This window comes from Cannabis sativa, chromosome 8 (genome assembly GCF_029168945.1).
Source record: "Cannabis sativa cultivar Pink pepper isolate KNU-18-1 chromosome 8, ASM2916894v1, whole genome shotgun sequence".
In the NCBI taxonomy this organism is placed as follows: Eukaryota; Viridiplantae; Streptophyta; class Magnoliopsida; order Rosales; family Cannabaceae; genus Cannabis; species Cannabis sativa.
Genome location: NC_083608.1, coordinates 50,292,508 through 50,315,395, shown reverse-complemented (window position 1 = coordinate 50,315,395; position 22,888 = coordinate 50,292,508). Strand labels below are relative to the sequence as shown.

The 22,888-nt window shown below is 28.6% G+C and overlaps 3 protein-coding genes across 5 annotated transcripts; 1 reads left to right on the top strand and 2 right to left on the bottom strand.

Annotated features, from left to right (window-relative positions):
• The first annotated feature begins 266 nt into the window (after positions 1 to 266).
• On the top strand, positions 267 to 4,997 carry LOC115698831 (GDSL esterase/lipase At5g22810-like). Of its 3 annotated transcripts, none has more exons than XM_061103070.1 (6): positions 267 to 676; positions 2,524 to 2,587; positions 2,738 to 2,868; positions 2,975 to 3,211; positions 3,766 to 4,021; positions 4,518 to 4,997. In XM_061103070.1, exons 1-6 carry the CDS (start codon positions 560 to 562, stop codon positions 4,712 to 4,714), a joined length of 1,002 nt encoding a protein of 333 aa, XP_060959053.1. In that variant the 5' UTR covers positions 267 to 559; the 3' UTR covers positions 4,715 to 4,997. The 3 variants fall into 3 exon arrangements, with proteins under 3 accessions (XP_060959053.1, XP_060959052.1, XP_060959051.1); XM_061103069.1 differs by having other exon boundaries at positions 565 to 676; positions 2,391 to 2,587; XM_061103068.1 differs by lacking the exon at positions 267 to 676 and adding an exon at positions 1,840 to 2,285 and having other exon boundaries at positions 2,391 to 2,587.
• A 164-nt stretch (positions 4,998 to 5,161) lies between these two features.
• LOC115698830 (GDSL esterase/lipase At5g22810) lies at positions 5,162 to 7,653 on the bottom strand. The gene is made up of 5 exons (XM_030626025.2): positions 7,317 to 7,653; positions 6,675 to 6,805; positions 6,327 to 6,560; positions 5,802 to 6,057; positions 5,162 to 5,585 (listed from the first exon to the last, which is right to left on the bottom strand). Exons 1-5 carry the CDS (start codon positions 7,570 to 7,572, stop codon positions 5,395 to 5,397), a joined length of 1,068 nt encoding a protein of 355 aa, XP_030481885.2. The 5' UTR covers positions 7,573 to 7,653; the 3' UTR covers positions 5,162 to 5,394.
• A 3,692-nt stretch (positions 7,654 to 11,345) lies between these two features.
• On the bottom strand, positions 11,346 to 16,859 carry LOC115698882 (patatin-like protein 2). Its single transcript, XM_030626086.2, has 7 exons — positions 16,692 to 16,859; positions 16,253 to 16,452; positions 14,269 to 14,455; positions 13,987 to 14,148; positions 13,029 to 13,331; positions 12,644 to 12,816; positions 11,346 to 11,773 (listed from the first exon to the last, which is right to left on the bottom strand). Exons 1-7 carry the CDS (start codon positions 16,821 to 16,823, stop codon positions 11,650 to 11,652), a joined length of 1,281 nt encoding a protein of 426 aa, XP_030481946.2. The 5' UTR covers positions 16,824 to 16,859; the 3' UTR covers positions 11,346 to 11,649.
• Positions 16,860 to 22,888: the final 6,029 nt, after the last annotated feature.

The window sequence follows — 22,888 nt, the reverse complement described above, 5'->3', positions numbered from 1 at the left end:
ATATTGCGAAAATCTTATTTATTTTAGTTTAGTCAATATTAGGGTTTTTCTTCTTAGTTTGGCATTGCCTATTTGATCAGTTTATATATATGTGCTTTGTAATTTGCTTTTTCTCTGTATTCTATTAGTATACTATAAATATATATACATAATAATTTTGTGTTTGAGCTATTCATATTATGATTTTCTTTTTTTTTTTTTGAAAAAATTTATATTATGATTTCATGAGTATTGAGTACTTAATAATTATTTCCGTAACTACCATTCCGTTAAATGCATTCATTAAAGTAACACATGTCACCATATAATAGGTCCACATTCATTTTTTTTTCCTTCAAAAAAAAAGATAATTCAAATATATTTTAATCTGTTTTTTTTTTAAAAAAAAAATAAATAAGTAATTTAAAAAATAAAATAAAAACCCTAAAACTTTACAACACCATCTCTTCCGCCTCCAATCTCATCTACCATAGCCATCATCTCCGGCCACAGCGAACCAACGATCCTACCACATCGCCCCTCTCATGTTTCTCTCTCTCACCTCAGCCCCAACCGCCCAATGATCCAGCCCACCGCAGCTCCGACGAAGACAACCCCATCCCGGCCACATCTCCAGCCCATCGCACCTCCGACGGTGACAGCCTCAGCCAAGCCTTGGCGATCAGCGACATCTCAGGTACTCCCCTCTCTCTCTCTCTCTCTCTCTCTCTCTCTCTCTCTCTCTCTCTCTCTCTCTCTCTCTCTATAAATATATATATATATATATATATATATATGCAGGTTCAATGGCGCAGAGGATTTTTAATTTTTTTTTTTTAAAAAAAATTATGAGTGGATCTATTGATGGGAAAACTCATATCTGAGACTGAGATTAGTTTGTGACTTGATAATGTTTAATTTGTGTTTTAAATTTTAGAACTCAGATCTGATATTTTCATGAGTGTTCTTGAGTTGATTTTAGTGTTTTTGAATCTGATTTAACTAATTAATTGTTACTGTACGTGTAATATTGATTTGAATCTAATTATTTTTGTAGGTTAATCTGAGCTACAAAGTTTAAGTGATTTGATTTTGTGGATAGTTTAATTATGAATTGGTAGTATGAATAATTTTGTATAGCTTTTCTTCTTGTAATTTAGTTTAGAAAACAATGATTTTTTGTTTATAAGAAAATTGAAAGAAAAAATATTCTTTGGTTTAATTTTGATTTAAGTGTCCAATATAATTAAAAAACTAATTAAACATATTTTTTAATTTTTATAATTTTAAAATATATTTTTTATTAATTATTATTTATTAAAATAATATTTTAATATTTTTTCAAAATTAATATGAAATGGATCAATAAAAATATGACATGTGGCATTTTAATAAATACAATCAGCATTTAACAGAATAGTAGTTACGAAAATGAATAGAAACCAACGTTTGGTATTTAATTAGTCAAAATAAAAGATGAGGTATTTAAGTGTATGAAATCGAAAACATTAGGTATTTATGCCGCAAATAACCCTTCATTAAATAACTTACACTGCACAAATCGTTTGTACCGTACTACACACTTTTAAAAATTTTTTGTGGTACAGTTGTGATTTGCATTTATTTTGCATATTTTTTTAAGAAACAATTCAATATATAATGACTTATATATCTTTTAATAAGATGTTATTTTTATTGTTAATTAAAACATTATTAGATTGAATTTTAAATTTTCATTATAATATTTAATAATGATGATAGTGTAAACTGCTCAAATCGCACTGTAACATACTGCATTTTTACAGTGTTTGTTTTAAAATCTTGCGGTGCAAAATTAATACAGTTTAGTCTGAAAAAAAAAATTACAACATGCACTACGTTTGGATCGCGAATACCCGTAATTATATTTTGCAATGTAAGCAATTAATATAACTTCCAAAAACAAAATTACAAGTAAGAAAAAAACAACAAAAACAAAAACAATTGCATCAATGCATGAAAAAAATCTATATTTAGAAAATTGTCTTTAACAATTAACCTTTCAAATTCAAACTTGTTTTCACCATCACTTCAACAATATATTATTTCTAGGTCAATATAAGTGCTAATGATGCGCTAAGACATGAAAATTTTAGAAAAAGATTACATTAATTGTTGAAATATAAACCTAATCAATTTCACAAAATTATATAATAATCAACCAACAAATTATTAAATTAATTTTCCAATATTTTGTTTCATCTCTTCTCTATACAAATGACTTTCCTCTGGCAATCTTTCTCTCTCTCTTGGAAGCTCATTACATTGTATGTAATTTGTTTAATTAAATTTAATGAGTAATTAGTACTACTTATTATTTATTATGGAGACATAATTAATCATTATTGTTATATTAATTAATATTTTCTCAGCTTATGGTTAATGAATGGTGTTCAATCACAAATAGTTCCAGCAGTATTTCTTTTCGGAGATTCAGTACTCGATGTTGGTAACAATAATAATTTAGCGACGGTTGTTAAAGCCAATTTTCCTCCTTATGGACAGGACTTCAAAAATCACACCCCTACCGGTCGATTTTGTAATGGAAAATTGGCTATTGATTTCTTAGGTAATTAATAATAATTGTGGTTTTTTTTTAGGTTTGTTCGGGTTGTGTTAGTGTTTGATTTTTGTTTTGTTTTAGTTTCTTTTTCTTGTTCTTTTAGTTAATTATATTTAGTCTCTAATTAATTAATTTTTATGTTTCTAATAATTGCAGTTGACACTCTAGGGTTTGATTCTTATCCACTTCCTTATCAAAACACAAAGGCCACAGATAGAAATCTTATAAAGGGAGCAAATTTCGCTTCGGGTTCTTCGGGATATGATGATTCTACAGCCAATTTATATGTACAAATTTAACTTCTTATTAAATTAGAAATCAAATTATAATTAAATGACTTCTAATATGTATATTCATGGTGATTATTGGATATGTCTTTTATTTTTTTTCTAGGGCACAATTTCATTGACAAAGCAATTGGAAAATTATGGAGAGGTCCAAAAGAGAATAATAGGAATGGTTGGTAAAGAAAATGCTTCATCAATATTTTCAGGTGGTCTTTATGTAATAAGTGCTGGAACAAGTGACATTCTTCAAAATTATCATATTAGTCCCACTCTTCAGAATACTTATTCATCTATTGATAAATATTTTGTCCCCCTTCTCAAATCATTTACACAATTTGTTGAGGTACGTACTACTTACAAATTTTTAACAAATTTTATTATTAATAAACTACAGGGTGCTTCTACAATCAATGCATCCCCTAGTACTGTTTCGATATCATTCTGGAAATTTTTTTACTCTAATCTATTTTTTTTATAATCGTGTATGTTATAGTTATTAATTGAAGACGATCTAACAAAATTTTAAAAAATTCGAAACAATTTACAATATAAAAAATATTGTTCAAACAGTATATATATTTCACATATGTATAAAAGAATCACATGTGTAAAAGACTATATGAATCCTGATTATAAATAATTAGACTAAAAAATTCTACCCTATATGTCAAAATAGATAGAGAACTAATATCAGTTCGTATCCCTTTTAAGAATGCACTGTAAAATTAATTATGTAATTATTAAAAGAAAATGAACCCTTAGCTTAATTTAGTGATATGCATAAATTCTAATTTCATGCACGCATGTAACTATATTACCTATTTGACATATATTTAATGATTATAAGATTTTTTGATTAAGAAATATATACTAATTAATTTCATATATATTATATAGAAATTGTATTCGATGGGAGCACGAAAGATTGGAGTGACTTCATTGCCACCACTAGGGTGTTTGCCTGGATCGATGACAATATTTGGTTTAGTAAGTGACCAATGTGTGGAAAAGCTTAATTTCGAAGCAAATTCTTTTAATAAAAGATTAAATTCAACTTCTCAAGCCTTGAAGAAAAGGTTATCTGGCTTAAACTTGCTTGTCATAGACATCTACCAACCTCTCTACAACCTTATCAAAAACCCTAAACAACAAGGTACGTATAACAATGCATATATATATATAACTTTTTAAGTAGGCGCATCACTTTTACTTAGGAGCGTCTTCTATTTTCGGCATTTAGAAAAACTATATTCCAATTTTTTCATCATGGCAGTATACAATATAGTTACAGTAGGTATAGGCCTGGCGTTGGGCCTAGGACCCACCTAATCTAGGGGCTTAAAAAAAATTCTCCTTTTAAAATTACAAATTTTTTAAAAGATTTTAAAAAATACCACATTGTTTTCTAAATAAAAGCTCAAAAATATTAATTTTCTTATACTCTACTAAATTTCAGGGCCGACCCATGAATAGGCATTTTGTACCTTTCCGAAAAATTCTATATAATTTATGGCATCAAAAGTAACTATTTGAGTTATATTTTCAGCACTTTAAAAAAAATTCTATATATATGCTTTTTCTTTATATATTAATTGTATATTATTGATTAATTAAGTACATGATTATGATATATAATTATTAATGTACAGGATTTAAAGAGTCAAAGAAGGGTTGTTGTGGAACAGGATTGGTAGAAACTTCAGTGCTATGCAATAAATTGCAATTATTTGGTACATGTTCAAATTCATCTGAATATGTCTTTTGGGACTCTTTTCATCCTTCTGAAGCTGCCAATAGTATACTTGCTAATGATATGGTCTCAGTTGGATCTTCCCTAGTCTTCTAATCATATATTATATATAATTAATTTATGTTAATAGTCACTGCATATATATATGCTATTTAATTTCTCATGTTGTATATTACTTATTATAAGGTGCCAGCTCATCTTGGTAGCTGGAGTTTTAGTTGTTAATTAATTACTATATATGATATTCTAGAAGGATTATATTTTACTAAGAAATATTCTCTTCTAGCCCTTTGTCAATTAAATTCTAAGTGTTTGGATTCAAACAATTACAAATTCTATTTTACTTAAAGTTAGTTAATTAATTACATTTGGAATTGAATATAACTTGAGGTACTTTATATATTTGTTTAATTATGTGATATTGTGTCACATCTTTGATTCTAGTAACTTTCACATTACATTGTGTAATTGTTAATATTTTTAACTACTTAATCATAAAAAAAAATTATGAAAAAAATACTGAATATGTATAAGACATTATAATAAGTTGCAAAGGCATTATTTTTATTATACGGCCTTGATAATTGATACATAATAATACAAGCCACAAAAACACTATTACTCGTGATTAAACACACCAACAATACAAGAAATTAATAACAAGTCATAAAAATTTAATATTCAAAACAAAACAAAATTAAAGACCTTCGTGGTGATTTGTAACATTGGGATATATATTATTACATACATATATAAATATATATATATATATATATTTAGATGAGGGAAAGACCTTGATTGAGCAAAGCATTAGCAAGAATTTTATTGGCTGCCTCAGAAGGGTGATAAGCATCCCAAAATACATACTCAGATGCATTGGTACATGTCCCCATTGCCCTAAGATTGCATAGAACTGATGTTTCTAAATACCCTGATCCACAACACCCTCTCCTTACTTCAGAAAAACCTATTAATAAAATCAAAACATGATAATATCATATTAAGTACATATTTCGGTTTTTTGTACTTTGACCTAATTTCGATAATTCTTTGCAAAATGACTCCTATCAAAATTTTTGACAAGATAAAAATAAATGTCATTTTGCAAAGAATGATTGAAACTAGCTAGCTAATTCAAACAATGTCAATAATTTATAAAAAAAAAATAGAAAACACGGCGTACCATTTGTAGAAGGTTGTGAAATAATGTTACGAAGAGTCGTGTAAGTATCCAAGACAACCAAGTTGAGACCAGAGAATCTATTTATCAAGTTTTGAATTGTAATATTTAGTCTTGTGTTGAAGGAAATAGCGTCGTTGTTTATTCTTTCGACACACTGATTACTTCCTGAGCCAAATATTGTAATCGCGGCCGGTAGACAACCCATTGGTGGCAATGTTGTAACTCCAATCTTTCTTGCTCCCATGCCATATACCTCCTTTTTATATTAAATAATAATTAATTATTATTATATGTAATTTTTAAATAATTCAACTTTAATATAAGATTTATACACAAATTTTTGTGTTTAAATAATTCATTTTTTAACTCTGTATTTTGTAAAAAATAAACTTTTAGGACTGAATTTTAGTTAAAATATTTTTGATTAATATTACTAGGTTTAAAAAGTTTGCCTTCTCGATAACTTTTTTTCATATATTTTTTGGAAAAAAAAAAATGCATTGTTTAATTGTGGAATATAATTACCTCAACAAATTGTGCTAAGTTTTCGAAGAGAATGTTGAAAAATTGGTCGATAGTGTAAGTGTTATGAAGAAGAGGGTTGATATAGTAATTTTGGAGAAAATCACTGCTACCAGCGCTAATTAGGTAAATTCCACCCGAAAAAATGGATGAAGCATTGGCAGAACCCACCATAGACACAACCTTTCCTTGGTAATCTCTATAGTATTCTACTTGTCTCGATAGAGGAATTGAATGCTGCAAAAAAAAAAATAATTTCATAACATGTAATTTTACGATTTTTAATATTATTTATTAAATTAAAATACGTTCGTTATAAATATTATATATATAGAGAGAGATTATATTTACATATAGATTTGCTGTAACATCAAAATAGCCAGAAGAAGCTGAAGCAAAGTTGGCCCCAATCAATAGGTTTCTTCCAACAGCTCTTCTGCTAAGATAAGCTGGTGGGTATGCACTGAACCCAAGCATTTCAGCTGTTTAAAATCGCAATAAATTATAAAATATAATACCATATTAGAGAAATTTAAAGTAAAACATAAAAATATACTATGCATAATAGAAGGGATTTTATGTAAATTTAAATAACACAATAACCATAAGTATATTTGCTTTGTTTCTTATGTATAATATTAGGTAAATAATATTTTAGACCTTTTGTTTTTGTTAAATGATGATTCCAACCATGTTTTTAAAATAGTATAAAATTTACCATAAAAACTTCCAAATTAAAGTCAAGTTGAATGTTTCTTTGTAAATGTGTTTCAATTATTTTGTAATTTTTAAATTTAACAAATTAAGTCTAATGCTCAAAACAGTAATAACAAATTGAATAAATAGTGTCTCAGGTTTTAAATAAATTTTTCTTAAAATAAATAAAAAAGAGCTGTGTTGTAATGTGAAAAATAAATAAGGTTGGAACTTAACTTATGTTGTATTTATGTATCCAAAATATTAAAATTACTTATAGATAGGGATATTATGTACCTGTAAAATCGGTGGTTAACTTTCCATTAGAAAATCGACCAGTGGGCCTACGACCTATGAAATCCCTACCATAAGGAGGGAAATTTGCCCTAATAATGGTCGGAATTTGGTTGTTATTACCGACATCAACCACTGAATCTCCGAATATAAACAGAGCTGGAACTAAGGGTTGCCCTTCAACCAAACACAAAATAACAAAAACAATTGTACCAAAAATGGCCAAACAGTAACTTTCAGAACCCATTTTATATAACATTATAATAATATTATTGTGCTTTTATAATATATATATATTTTCTGAGCTAAAAAAATTTAATTTTGGCAATGCAAAAATTTATATAGGCCTAAATGATATATATATAGCTCTTTGAAAGAGAATTAGAGTTGCAAGAAATCTATAACATTTTTTTAAGTTCTTGATTAATTGTCTCATGGTCTTTCCATTCTTTGTATTAGAAAATTAATTGCCAGAAACTTTAGATTAATACAGTTCAACTAGCAAACTTTTTCTTTTACTAAATAGTTCCCCAAGCTCATGAATATATTTTGTACAACATAATATAAGTTAATTAAATATACTGATTTTTGTGAAGAAAAAAAAAACATTTAATGTAATATTTCATCAATTTCTATACCACATGTCAATACAATTAATTTAATATATTCTCTTATGCAAAATTATAGCTTAGGTTAATCTTTGAATCTTTAATATTACATCTGAATATTTATGATTATATATATAGATATAAAATATATCAAAATCATAGTATTATTAATGATGGTCAATTTTTTTATTATCCAATAAATAAAATTAATTAATCTTGAGTAAAACCAATTGGAAATGATCATTTAGATTTGATGGGTCGCCAGCAACAATGTATATTTTCATTAAATATGGTCATAGTTTTCTTGTGGACTCTAATTTTGGTTTGGCTTATCTCTAAAGAAAATGATATATTAATTTATCTATATTAGATTTGTTTATAATTGCAAAAAGAAACCACTTCTGCTCCAATAACTACTACTAGTTGTTTTTATTATTTTATTTTTAAAGAAAAACCACAATTTTAACAAGTGTAAATATATGTAGTAGAAAATAAAAAATACCAAAAAGAAAAAGATAGTTGGTTTGTGTCTTGATTATATATATCATTTGAGCTGTTCTAGCTTCTTGGACACATTAAAAATTATAAGACCTAATTTGAAGCTTTAACAAGAAGTTGCCATTTGATCTAATTATCAAACAAAACTCGTAGGTTAAGTCATATATTTTGAAAGAAATCTTTTTTATATATGATCTTTGATCAGATCATCATGCAAAGATATACATGCATATACCAAAGTACTTTAAAATAAAAGAGTTGTCCCTTTAAAATCTAGTAGATGATCTTCAATCTTTGACTTTGCATATCTTCAATCAAGAAGCCATAATATGAAAATTCTTCTCTAGAGCTGCACTACAAAAAATAACTACTTTGAGTGACAATTTTTTAGTCACAACATAAATGTTTTGTGACTAAATGTGATTTTCAGTTACAACAAAATGTTACTTGTGACTAAAATATAGCATTTAGCTATAAGTTATCACTAATTTAGTTTTATTCACAACAAATATTGTGACTAAAAACACATTTAGTCACAATAAATTGTAATTTTTATGACTAATACTTTTAACTACGGATATTTTAGTCACAACATAAGAATGATTTTTTATAATTAGTCACAATTTTTTTACTTTTAATCACAAATTTTATATTGTGACTAAAAGTAAGATTTTTTTGTAGTGCTGTCCTAATATATATTTTAGTAGATTTGTTATCAATAGCCCATTAATAACAATAAGCTAAGGGAAATTTGATTTTCTATACTTACATATACCTAATATTTTATTTCTAAACTAATACATATCATCATTGAAAATATATGATCACTTTATCTAAAACCCAAAAATACCCCTCTCAAATTTTCCATACTTTTTTTTAGTGCAAAAACATAAAAAAAAAATAATAAAAAAAAAAAAAATTGGTAGTCCGATGGGGTCCGATGGTAGTCCGATGGTAACCTGATGCTACTTTTGTATGTACAAAAACATAAAAAAAAAAAAAATGGTAGCAGATTTGGCCCGATGGTAGTCCGATGGGTCCGATGGGTGGCCCGATGGGTGGTCCGATGGTGGCCCGATGGGGTGGCCCGATGGATGATCCGATGGGTAGCCCGATGGGTGGTCCAATGGTGTAAATGGGGTGATGTAAATGGGGGTATTTTAGGGATATCATAAAAATTGTCATATTTTACAAATATTAGTTATTATTTGCTTAGAAAAAAAATTTTAACCAAATGTAAGCATAAAAAATCAAATTTCCCTAAGCTAATTACGGTTTTTGTTCTTTGTAAGTACAAAATTATGTTTCCAATCTGAACTATTGAAGTTGTTTAGATTTAATGACATATCCAATTCAATTCAATTTTACTAACATGAAGATTGTCCTAGTACCAAATCGTGCACACCAAACTTTGATATGCATCAAATTGTGCCACTAAAACTTTGATATGTACTAAATCGTATTCCCTAAACTTCTACTGATATCAGACTTTCTTTAATAAAATTCGACAGAAATCCTTTAGAAAGTATATGGTGTCTCACATTCTTGTGAGGTGTCATCATATCGTTATCAATGTAATTTAATATTAATTTTTTTTTTATTTTACTTTAATAATGATGATAAAGAATCGATGTACTATTTATAAAACGCCACCTCATACAAAATGCTCTTATTCCAAACTCATTTAATTTTCCACCATGGGATTTCTCAAAAATTATTATGATCTTTACCTAAAAGGTATCCTTATTAAAATGGGATTTCTCTATTAAACTTAGTTGTGCGGTGTGTATTAACAACTTCTTTCCATGATTTTGGGCTCATTAAGGGAAATCAAGAGAGAGTTTGGAAATACATGTTGAGTTCTTTATACATTTATCTTTGCCGACCCTCTAGAACTATTGCTTTGCCTAACTCGAGCTAATTCGACCTCAATGGCATCCCCCCATGTTGGACATGTTAAGTTGAACTGATGTTGCTGATCGGGGTCAGCGTCGAAAATTAAAAATTAGGATGGTGCTTCAAAATCAATCTATAGTAGTGCGTACACTATCAGAGGGAGGAATCGAAAATTGGGGCCAAAGTGTGAATAAATTTATTTTGTAGAGACAAAATAACAAATAATTATATTTAATTTTGGGATAATTGCGACATATATAAGTACTAAAAATTTTGAGTTTATAACCGTCATAATTCTAATGATTTTTTTAGCAGCATAAGTATTTAATTTTAGTAAAATTGTAATTTTAATATAGACCCTAGTTTGAATTTATTAAAAAAAATAAAATTAATTAATAATACATGTTTCTATAGACATCTAATGATTTAAAATTTGAGTTATACACATTATGTACTGTTTAAAATATTAACAGTCTTACTGAATGATGACATAATTAATTATAATTATTTATCTTTTTATATATATTTTTTTTAATATTGTCCTAAACTTGCTAATAATAGTGTTACATATTTATTAGCAACATCATCTTTAGTGACCTAAACCCTAGCTAATTCATCTTATATTTGTTGATGCATGCACTCATTAAGTGAATATGAATAGTTTACAAGTCAAAGGAATTACCTAACAAAAAGCTGCATGAGCACTCGAGATTCATTTCTTTCTTGTCTTAAAAATTCAATGCAACCACATCTAATAAAGCTGCCTCTTCTTATAATTATTATCTTGTGATCAAAATAAATAAGAAAAACATCGTCACACAGACATTACAAATTTTTATGTGCTCACATTTATTCGAATTATACATACATAATAAAAGGATTATATATATAATTGGGTGTTTCTATAATGTATCTTTTTAAAAAAGATATGCTGATTCATGTAATTATCTGTTTTAGCATCTAGAAAAAAAATTTGGTCATTTTTTTTCTTAATCATGTACGTTATAGTTATTTAAGATATTCTACAAAATTTTGAGAAATTTAGAATAATTTACAATATAAAAAGAAGTGTTCAAACAGTTTATTTCACACGTGTATAAAATAAAATAGTCACGTGTGCAACACACTGTTTGGACCCTATTATCAGCGTATTAAATTTTTTTTGAATTTTTTAAAATTTTACAGGATGTCTTAAATAATTATAACTTACATGACCATGAAAAAAAAATTAACTAAAAATTATTTTAAATACTAAAATAGATTTAAATACATCGGTACATTTCTTTTTTTTTTTTTATTGAAAGTATGATTTGTAGAATTTTCGTATATTAATTTTATAATTTTAAAATATATTTACTGTCACGTGGAATATCATGAGCTTTAACTCCCTTTTTTAGCTTTGGCATAGGTGATCTAGCTTCACGAGTCTTTCTCTCCCGGTAAAGCATTTGAGCAACCCTATTATATATCAACACAAAATTAAATTAAACAAAAATACAAATATCTTATATATATATATATATATACTATTTTTTTAAATGAGATGTCCTCATATACTTTCTGTTTTGGTATTTAGAAGAATTTTTTAATCTATTTTTTATATATATTCTTGTGTATTATAGTTATTTAAGACATCCTACAAAATTTTGAGAAATTCGAAATAATTTACAATATAGAAAGTAATAATGTTCAAATTGTCTATTTCACACGCGTATAAAATAAAATAGTCGCGCATGCAATACACAGTTTGAACTCTATTTTCGGCGTATTAAATTTTTTCAAAATTTTCAAAATTTTGCAGGTTATCTTAAATAACTATAACGTACATGATCATAAAAAAATTAACTAAAAAATTATTTCAAATACCGAAAGAAATAGGGTACATCAGGTGCATTGTAAAATTTTCCTATATTATATATTAGTTCCATTTATGATTATATGAATATATTTTCAAAAAAATTTATGGTGCATCGATACACCCTTACCCCTTATTTGTTTAGCATCTAGAAAATATTGTAGTTATTTAAGACATTTTACAAAAATTTTGAGAAATATAAACAAATTTGACATGTTGTAAATAAGGTTCAAATAGTGCTGATTTATTTTATATCCGTGTAAAATAAATTGTTTGAAAACTATTTTTTATATTGTAAATTATTTCAAATTTCTCTAAATTTTATAAAATATCTTAAATAATTATAAGATATACGGTAATGAAAAATAATTAAACTAAAAAAATTTCTTAGATCCCAAAACAGTAGAAAATGTTTCGTGCACCATTTTTTAGAAATACATTGTAGAAGCTCCATATATTTTTAATATATATACCTTTTAAGAGCTTCTCCATTTGTAGTTCCATGTTTAGGAGAATAGATACCAGTTTCCAAGTTGACCATTGAAACAGGTTTTTGCAACAGATCTTCTCCAATTCTCACAAGCTTGTCTAGGTTTTCTTTGGTAGCATTATCCATTGAAGATTCCTTATCACCTAGTGTGTCATCCTACATAATAATAAAAAACAATTATAATTCATTAAAAATAAATATGATTTTTTGAAATACTAACACATTTAAATTGTGTCCCTTAAATGTTTTCTGTTGTAAAAATTTCCGAGTTATTTCTGTTTGTTACTAACAAACTACTGACATATAATTCAATTAAGAAAACTAAAAATGTGAATTATTATTAAATAGTCAATTAAATTAATTATAACCTGGATTCGAAGGTAATTTTTCTCAGAATGGAGAGCTTGAAAAACTGTAGAAAGAAAGATATCGGCTAAATCGCTACTAGCTTGAGTGAAAATATCGACCAAGGGAGTAGAGTTGTGACTACTTAACCATCCCAAAACACCCCATTTTGCAGCCTCATCAGCTCTGTATTTCTCTTCTGATTTAGCTGAACCTGTTCCTATCGATATCACCAAAAATCGGCCGAACTCCATCGGCTTGATTGGAAAGAAGTCCAGATTTCCTTGGAAAATTTCTTTAGACACTTCATTTATAGCAACCAATGCCTGAAATATTGAACGTTATGAAATATATACAAATATACATACACGGTCGCCCTAGGTTATGGCGGGCTAAGCTCGAGCTTAGGGTCCACCTATGTTAGTGGCCTAAATAAAATAATATTTTTTAAAAAATATATATTTATATTTTTTTTAATAATTTTTAAAGATATCATTTATTCTTATAATAAGGACTTAAATTTTTTAAAAAAAAAAATTCCTAAGACCCGTTTATACTACTTATAGTATTTTCAATTTTATATATATCTTAAAATGATATTTTACAATGTAGTTAATAATGTCCCACAAATTTTTCAAGAAATTATGTTAGAATTTTGGATAAGATAAATGGGATTTCATCTAAGAACCAATTGACAATAGAAGAATAGCTCATTCATCCCATATATCACAATTTATATCCACACATTAACAATATGAGACTGACTCTGATAAATCAGAATTCAAATAACCTTTAATTTACACAAGTATAACAAACCATGTTTGATCACTAATGGGAGAACATTTGGGATCATATGTCACCCTCAATTTTTTCTTTAAAAAAAACATTATGAACATTAATGCCAATAAAATTCATAATTGAACATCATGAAATATATTATACTAAATACATGTAAATTAAGTTAATTAAGTAATTAATTACCGGATTATTGGCAAGAACACCACCATCAATAAGATGAAATTCTCTGAGTTGACCATTTGGGGTTTGGGTTTGAAAAGAATGAGCAGGAAGATATGTTGGTGCAGCTGAGGTTCCAATACAAATATCTGATAACTTAGCATCTAGGCTTGAGTTTCTTTTTACCTATAAACATAATAAATTATATATATAATATTTTATAGAGAAATTAATTAAAATGAACAAAAAAATAAATTTCTATGTTAAAAAATAAAATAATAACATTTTAATTAAATATTTAATTACCTCATAGGTAGAGAAGACAGTAGGTTGGAGACGTTTGATATCAAATGTTGGAATTATGAGATTAGTGAGTGTTTGGTGTAACCTCAGATCACCTAATTTTTCTTTGAGAAGTTTATGCAAATACTTCCCATCATATTTTGGTCCCATTAGTGATTTAATTGATTGGATTATCCCACCAAATGAACATCTACATATAATAATTAATAAGAAATAAATGTTTTGAGAAATGCTAAATTAAAGGTACACTTGCTCAAAGTCTTTGTATACATATTTTAATTTAATAAGTATTATAAAAAAATATCTATTCATAAAGATAAAAGCAATCCTTATAAAAAGTGTCCGTATAAACAACTCGAGTAGAGATGCCTACATTAATATTTGTTAGTAAATGAAGCCAAATGACATTATAAAATAATACGTTATAAGAAATGACAAAAAAATTAATGTTCTCTATTGGTATGCCAAACTAATAAAGAAATGCTAAAGAACATCAGTGATGCTTAACACTAATTAATCACAAAGTGATAAGTACGTTTAAAATGTGCTAAGCACTACTGATACTTAATAACAGTGCTCTTATATATATGCATACTTTTTTCATTGGTTAAATTAAATAAAAAGTAATTTGTAGGGTCAAATAAGTACTAAAGTAGCATGCTATTATAATTGGAGTTGCCCTAAGAAAGATAAAGCTATAGCTTAATTTACACCAATCAATGAGTACATTGGTGAGATAATTATCATTTGTTAATTAATATTATAAATATATAATAATCTGCTATTCTGAGGATCCGACCACCTTGATTCATGTGGCGAATGAGGTTTGGTCAGCATGTCTGCAGTTAGACCTGCCGACCAACTTGCATCTACCACGAGAATCAGGTGGTCAGGATGCTCAGGGTGAACGACTTTATTAATATATAATAGTGACCATGTATGCAAATTCATATAAGACTATTATTATTATTAGATTTGTTCCAAAAAAAAACAAGAAAGACTATATAATTATTATTAGATATTTCATATCCTCAATTCATAATCATGCATGTTAATAAAATATTAAAAAAAGAAGAAGTTAGGTAAGAAAAGATTTGAACGTATACCTACATAGTTTGTGTTATGATTAATATTAAATACAGGGCCGTTTCAAATATTTTGGAGGCCCTGTTCTAATTTTAAAAAGTGAGTCCCTATCAAAAAAAAATTATAACTTGTAAATAATATTTTTAAATATTATCATATTACGAAAATATATTTTACATAATTAATTAAGCACCTAAAAACTTAAACAATTTTATTAAAATTGTTGTTATCTCTAATGCAACTTCAAGCTAATATCAAATATTATGGGAAAAAAATTAAAAGACATTAAATAATAAAAAAAATTAAGGAAAAACCTTTTTTTTTTTAATTTAGAATAACAAATTAGTGGAAGATTAAGTTATAAAAAATTTAAAAAGTCATACTATGCCTTTTTAATTTGTGGGCCCTGTGCATTAGCACTCCTTGCACGGGTAAATAGCTGGCCCTGATTAAATATAACATTTTATTACAATCTCTTAATCAGTTTCTACGTTTGAAATCATATATGTCGGAATAAAAAAATTCAATTTTTTATAGCAGTATTCGATATAATTAATTACAGATCATCTCTATAAACTTTTAAAAAATTTCGAATAATATACCGTAAACAGAATTCTTGATATTTTAGTTTATTACGCATACATGTTCGAAAAACTTCAATATATTTTTAGTACTGTAAATATTCGAAATTTTTTAAAAATTTACAATAATAATTTTGTAAGCATAACGAACACCGCCGTAGAAAGAAAATTTGAAAAAAAAAAAAATATTTCGGCATATATATTGAGAGACAAAAATTGATTGAGAGATGGTAAGAACTAGGTTAATAATAGCACTTTTCTTGTATTCTTTATATATAGGAATATATTATATTAATTAATAAATGTAATATTTAATTTACCTATGATTTTGAGGGAAGATTAGAGGAGAGTGTTGAAGGTAGAAGTCAATGATATCTTTAGCAGAAAACATTGGCCTATCATCATCATCATCATCATGGTTTGGAGCAGCAAGCATAGCACTAATAAGTCCACCTGTGCTTGTTCCAGCAATTACATCAAAATAATCTGCCAGCCTAGCATTTTCATCTTCCTCCACTTTCTGCATGCTCCCACAAATTCATCAATTAATTTCCTTGTATTATTATTATATATACATGTTATATATAACATGTATGTATACACTACTACTACTACAATAATAACATGAGACGACAGTTTTTGTAAAACTGTCTTCTAGGGTTTAGGGTGATATATCTCGTGATAAATTTAAATACAGAGTCACAACAAATTTTCCAAATTATTGTGCTGTTATATATATTTACATACATAAATATATACCTGAAGTTCAGATTCTAAGAAGGCAAGAATAGTTGCTGGAATAATTCCTCTTATTCCACCACCGTCGATGCTAAGAACAGTTATCACATTTCCATACGTAGGAGATTGTAGAAACGATCTCACTCTCTCCATCACTGAAATATTTTGACAAAAGATAAAACTAATGAATATATATATATATAGCTAGTACTCAATCATTTATATATATACACAGTTGTAAATTTGATAAAGAAAATTATTAATTAATTAATAGATTAATTAGTTGTGAGGTAGGTGTTGGATAAAATGTACATACAGCATTTAATTCTATTGGACTATTATTATATATATATATATATTGACCATAACATATACTAGGTTAGAAACTCATGAATAAAAGTTGATCATTGACTTATCTTGTTTGGATAGCTATATCTGAAATTCATGTGATTACTCTCTCAACTTTTTGTGCTGTGAGCTTAAGAAATTTTGACCTAGCTAGCTAGGTAGCTAGTCTTCTCTATTGCCAATATTTGATCACACACTTCCTGCAGTTGTTACGCAAATTTCTTCATTTTAATTATAAATACAAATGTTAATAACCTTAAAAGTTGCTTTTTCACTCTTGTCATGGATATATAGATTTGAATTTAGACTTTTTATAATTGACTACTGTTAAATATAGCTACTTCAAAAGATATATAAAATTCACGTGAAGTTGATCATTTTATTAACAATTAATCTCTGTCACCAAAAACAAGGTAATAAAATTAATTAGAACCGGCTTCATACTATATAAACATAAGTTTGGTTGTATTTCAAATGTGAACTGCCTATTTTGTGACCTTGATTTAGAGAATCATCAGTACTTATTATTTAATTGTGAGGGGACATATATAATAAGTAGGTGGGGTGAGTTGTTTCATTGCTTAAAATGGGTGAAAAGGTGTAAACGGGCAAGGAAGGAATGAGAGCTCTACGTACGTGACTGTTATAAATGCCTTGGTTTATAATATTTGGGAGGCTAGGAATAATGTCCTTTGGAATGCTCAAGTTTATACTGTACAGTTTCTTGTAAATAAAATTAACCGAGAGATTAGTCTTAAGTTCTCTCATTTTAAAAGAGAGAAAACTAGCTAGTTTAGAAGAGTTGGATTGATTGAGTATAGCTTGATTGTTATACTAGGCTGTAAAGATGTATTTGATTGAAACTAGCTATTTTAACATGTGGTGTTCTAGCTCCTCTTTCAAACCTTTGGTTGAAACAAGTTAGAAGGATCTAGTTAATTAATGTTGTTCCTATGTACCAATTAACAAACAAGCTTAAAAGACTTAAAAGGGACTTATTTAAAGGTTGAATAGGAACTGTTTTGGAAATGTTTAGAATGATAATACTACTATAATTTAGCTTTTTAGTGACCCGGACAAAAGTACTGGTCACTAAAGAGTTAGGAGTGACTTTTAGTGACCTACACAATTAGATTCTAAATGTTCAGTATTAGTCTCTTATGATTTGGGTCACTAAAAATATAGAGGGTCATTAAAGAATTATAAAACTCAAAAAAAATTTTATTTTTATTTTTTTGAAAAATACTGGCATATACATAGTGATGCGCCAAGTGCAATTGGATAAGTATATTCTGACCCACCTGGCATAATTTAGAAAAAAAATTAATAAAAAACAAAACATAGTTGTAAAGTAATGTAATTAATAAATAAAAATAAATAAAAGGTGGATATTTAGGGTTTACATGAAAAGTATCAGACAAGATAAAACACGTGGCGTTTCTCTTTCTTCTCCCTCTCGACTGCTCTTTCTTCTTCTTCAGCAAATGGTGTCCTCCAGACTAGCTCTCCTCCTGGGAATGGCATCCATGGCTCCTTGGATTTGAGTTTTCCATCTCTCAAACTCTAGTCGGACAGTCGTCATCTCCACCTCGTCTCTCTAGTGAAGGGATCTTGGTAATCGGTCGTTGTCTCTATTCGATCGGTTGTCGTCTCTATGGGTCGTCATCTCCGTATTTCTCGTCGAGGATCGAAGATCCCAAGAAACCCAAGATAATAAGTCGAATCTCTATTTTATTTTTTCTATGTTTCTCCCACTCTCTTTTACGCAGAGATCTCGGTGTCCACAGTTTCGGTTCGAGGTCAATGGTGCTTGGAACTTGTTTGTGGTTGCATTTGAAGCTCGTCCATGATTTTGGTTCTAGTGTAAGAAAATTAATAATATACCCAAGATCTATTTGTATATAACATAGAACACAATAGTAATATATAATAATTAGGTATGTGTACCTGATTGATCCATAGCAATTATCTCTGTTTGATCCACAGCAGTTACTCCAATTTGATAGTGCAATACTATCAACTAAGTCTTCCTCCCTAGATCTCTAAATCAGAAGCAGTTTTATTTATCTGATTATCAAAAGGTATACAATTGTGATGAGACAATATGTATTTATAGAGTTAGGGAGGGGACTTAGCTACAAAACCCTAGTTAGACTGGGCCTGCTCATCAAAGGCTTCAGTTAACTAGAAAAGCCACACTTCTGCTTCACCTAGACTTTACACACAGATGCTAAGCCCATTAACAATTGATCACCAACAACATGGGCTAACACAGCAAAGAACTATCCAATCAACCCAAGTTTTAATAAAACCAATAAAATTTAATGTAAGCCCAAATAAAAAGTCTAACATCTAGCTCATCTGTGGTTCATGGTTCCAGTTTGCGATTGACGGAGTGAATCTAAATATTTTTTAGCCTTTTTTTTTTATTATGTTTTGTTCAGAATCTAATAATGCTTGTGTTATTATTTTTTTTTTTTTTTGGTTAAAATTTATGTTAAAACTTCGATCTAATATTATGTTTAAAAATTTGTATCGTTGTTATTGAATTATTGATCTAATTTAGGCTATTAAAGTTTATATTTGAGATTTATTTGTAAAGTTCTAACGTGTTGTGTGTATTTCAGCTCAATCATATCTATATATATATATATATAAATTGTTTTAATTTTTTTTGTTGGGATTGGATATTGTTTTGATTGAAGTTTATTGTTTAATTAAAAAATAAAAAATAATTTTCCTTTCAAATCGAATCTGAATAAATTATACATTTAGTTAATTAAAATTATTTTTATTATGTTTAATTGTATTTTTATACAATTAATTAAACTATTATTTATAATATATAAAATTTGAATTATAAGAATTAAATATTACTTCTTTTAGAAAAAATATCTAATATAGTGGCTCTTTTTTGTGGGTCACTATATATATCTCCAAAACTAATAGTAAAGAATAAAAAAAAAAAAAAAAGGATATATTGACTATTATGTGTGTTGTTGTTACATTTTATTAGTCTGACAAAATCTAAATCTAAACACTTATGACGTGCAGAGAGTGAGTGTAGTGATACGTATAAAGTGTCACTGAAAATTATATTTTAAGTCACCCTCATTAATAATACGTGGTAACATGTCACTAAATACTTTTAGAGTTACTTAACATGAATCACTAAAACTCATTTTTGTAACGGCTTGATTTAATTAGGATTAAATAAAGTTGTGAAATGAGTAGAATGAAGCACACAAGTCTTTAATCTCTTTTTTAAGACAAAATACTAAGATAGAATGGATGAAAGATGGAGATGACAGTACGAAATTATTCCATCAAAGCTTGAAGAGGGGAGCAAAGAATTCTTTTTATTCCGTTACTGATATATATGAATGGAATTCGGATAGATCGATGATGTGAATAAATTAAGTTCCTGAGGCTTTTCTTAGCTACTATAAAAGCTTGTTAGGAAGTAGCCTAATCGATAATGGTGAGACAAGGATCCAGTATTGTTTCTACTATTCAGGCTAAGTTCCTAATGAGACCATATATATTGGGAGATTGAGGTTAATGAAGCCTTATTTGCTATTCCAGATTGAGGTTAATAATGTACAATAGTAAATTTTTAACGCTATACTTTGGACACTATTAATTAAAGAAGACTTACATTTTAGTTAGGAAATTACTTAGAGAGTAGGTGAATGCTATTACAATATAACTCTAGTGTGCCGAAAATTATTTTCCCTTAACATGTAAGTGCCTAATGTGTTGTGTACAATGATTTGCAATAGACTATACGTATTATATATAGTGCCACATATCTTATGTTTCTTTCAGTTATGTTGGAGTCCGTATTAGCTAGGTCGAAAAAGATAGTTTGGTGAGAAGAATAAGGATTTGGAGCTCCAAAAATATGTCTAATATGTCTTTTGCATACATACATTAATACTGAGGTAGAAACACACAACACAATCACCTCTTTTTCTCATCTTCTCTAACAAAACAATTACAACATGGGTTCTAAGTCTTTGGATGGGTATTGGAGTGGCTGCAATGAGAGCTCTACGTACGTGACTGTTATAAATGCCTTGGTTTATAATATTTGGGAGGCTACGAATAATGTCCTTTGGAATGCTCAATTCTATACTGTACAGTTTCTTGTAAATTAAATTAACCGAGAGATTAGTCTTAAGTTCTCTCATTTTAAAAGAGAGAAAACTAGCTAGTTTAGAAGAGTTGGATTGATTGAGTATAGCTTGATTGTTATACTAGGCTGTAAAGATGTATTTGATTGAAACTAGCTATTTTAACATGTGGTGTTCTAGCTCCTCTTTCAAACCTTTGGTTGAAACAAGTTAGAAGGATCTAGTTAATTAATGTTGTTCCTATGTACCAATTAACAAACAAGCTTAAAAGACTTAAAAGGGAATTATTTAAAGGTTGAATAGGAACTGTTTTGGAAATGTTTAGAATGATAATACTATTACAATTTAGCCTTTAGTGACCCGCACAAAAGTACTGGTCACTAAAGAGTTAGGAGTGACTTTTAGTGACCTATACAATTAGATTCTAAATGTTCAATATTAGTCTCTTATGATTTGGGTCATTAAAAATATAGAGGGTCATTAAAGAATTATAAAACTCAAAAAATTTCTAATTTTTATTTTTTAAAAAAATACTGTGTGACAGTCAGTAGTCCTGTGATCCGTAAGGGGAAATACCGGGTAAGCTGTGCAATCCCACACCGCCTGGGGAAGGTCAAGTGGGATAATTCTAAGACTGTGTAGGTATGGGACTACACAGTTGAATAGAGCTTAAATGGATTGATTGGTACTACTTATATCAACAAGGTGCATCTTGTTTTTCGGTAGCCCATCTCGAAAGAACTCCATAGTTAAGCGTGCTTGGCTTGGAGCAATTTCAGGATGGGTGACCTCCTGGAAAGTCTTTCCAGGAAGCGTGTGAGTGAGGACAAAGCATGCTGGAAACACTCGTGTTGGTTTGTAGGGTCAGTCATCAGTCCAGGAAGCAGCCAGAGTGACGTACTCGTGTATAAGAGCCATTATTCCGTGGGTGGAAGGACCCAATGGAGGCTTGAAGCGGGGACGTTACATACTGACATATACATAGTGATGCGCCAAGTGCGATTGGATAAGTATATTCTGACCCACCTGGCATAATTTAAAAAAAAAAATCATAAAAAACAAAACATAGTTGTAAAGTAATGTAATTAATAAATAAAAATAAATAAAAGGTGGATATTTAGGGTTTACATGAAAAGTATCAGGCAAGATAAAACACATGGCGTTTCTCTTTCTTCTCCCTCTCGACTGCTCTTTCCTCTTCTTCAGCGAATGGTGTCCTCCAGACTAGCTCTCCTCCTGGGAATGGCATCCATGGCTCCTTGGATTTGAGTTTTCCATCTCTCAAACTCTAGTCGGACAGTCGTCATCTCCACCTCGTCTCTCTAGTGAAGGGATCTTGGTAATCGGCCGTTGTCTCTATTCGATCGGTTGTCATCTCTATGGGTCGTCATCTCCGTATTTCTCGTCGAGGATCGAAGATCCCAAGAAACCCAAGATAATAAGTCGAATCTCTATTTTATTTTTTCTATGTTTCTCCCACTCTCTTTTACGCAGAGATCTCGGTGTCCACAGTTTCGGTTCGAGGTCAATGGTGCTTGGAACTTGTTTGTGGTTGCATTTGAAGCTCGTCCATGATTTTGGTTCTAGCTTATCTGTGGTTCATGGTTCCAGTTTGTGATTGACGGAGTGAATCTAAATATTTTTTAGCCTTTTTTTTTATTATGTTTTGTTCAGAATCTAATAATGCTTGTGTTATTATTTTTTTTTTTGGTTAAAATTTATGTTCAAACTTCG

What these genes read in the sequence shown, in the direction of transcription:
- LOC115698882 (XM_030626086.2), bottom strand. Translation starts at nt 16,823, where the DNA reads ATGGAGAGAGTGAGATCGTTTCTACAATCTCCTACGTATGGAAATGTG. An exon ending in ATCTTCCCTCAAAATCATAG is followed by an intron (nt 14,456 to 16,252) that starts GTAAATTAAATA and finishes TATTATATGTAG; the next exon opens with ATGTTCATTTGGTGGGATAA. An exon ending in GTGTTCTTGCCAATAATCCG is followed by an intron (nt 13,332 to 13,986) that starts GTAATTAATTAC and finishes TCAATATTTCAG; the next exon opens with GCATTGGTTGCTATAAATGA.
- LOC115698831 (XM_061103068.1), top strand. Translation starts at nt 2,236, where the DNA reads ATGACTTTCCTCTGGCAATCTTTCTCTCTCTCTTGGAAGCTCATTACA. An exon ending in ATTGGCTATTGATTTCTTAG is followed by an intron (nt 2,588 to 2,737) that starts GTAATTAATAAT and finishes TAATAATTGCAG; the next exon opens with TTGACACTCTAGGGTTTGAT. An exon ending in CATTTACACAATTTGTTGAG is followed by an intron (nt 3,212 to 3,765) that starts GTACGTACTACT and finishes TATATTATATAG; the next exon opens with AAATTGTATTCGATGGGAGC.
- LOC115698830 (XM_030626025.2), bottom strand. Translation starts at nt 7,572, where the DNA reads ATGTTATATAAAATGGGTTCTGAAAGTTACTGTTTGGCCATTTTTGGT. An exon ending in ACTTAGCACAATTTGTTGAG is followed by an intron (nt 6,058 to 6,326) that starts GTAATTATATTC and finishes TAATATAAAAAG; the next exon opens with GAGGTATATGGCATGGGAGC. An exon ending in TTCACAACCTTCTACAAATG is followed by an intron (nt 5,586 to 5,801) that starts GTACGCCGTGTT and finishes TTTTATTAATAG; the next exon opens with GTTTTTCTGAAGTAAGGAGA.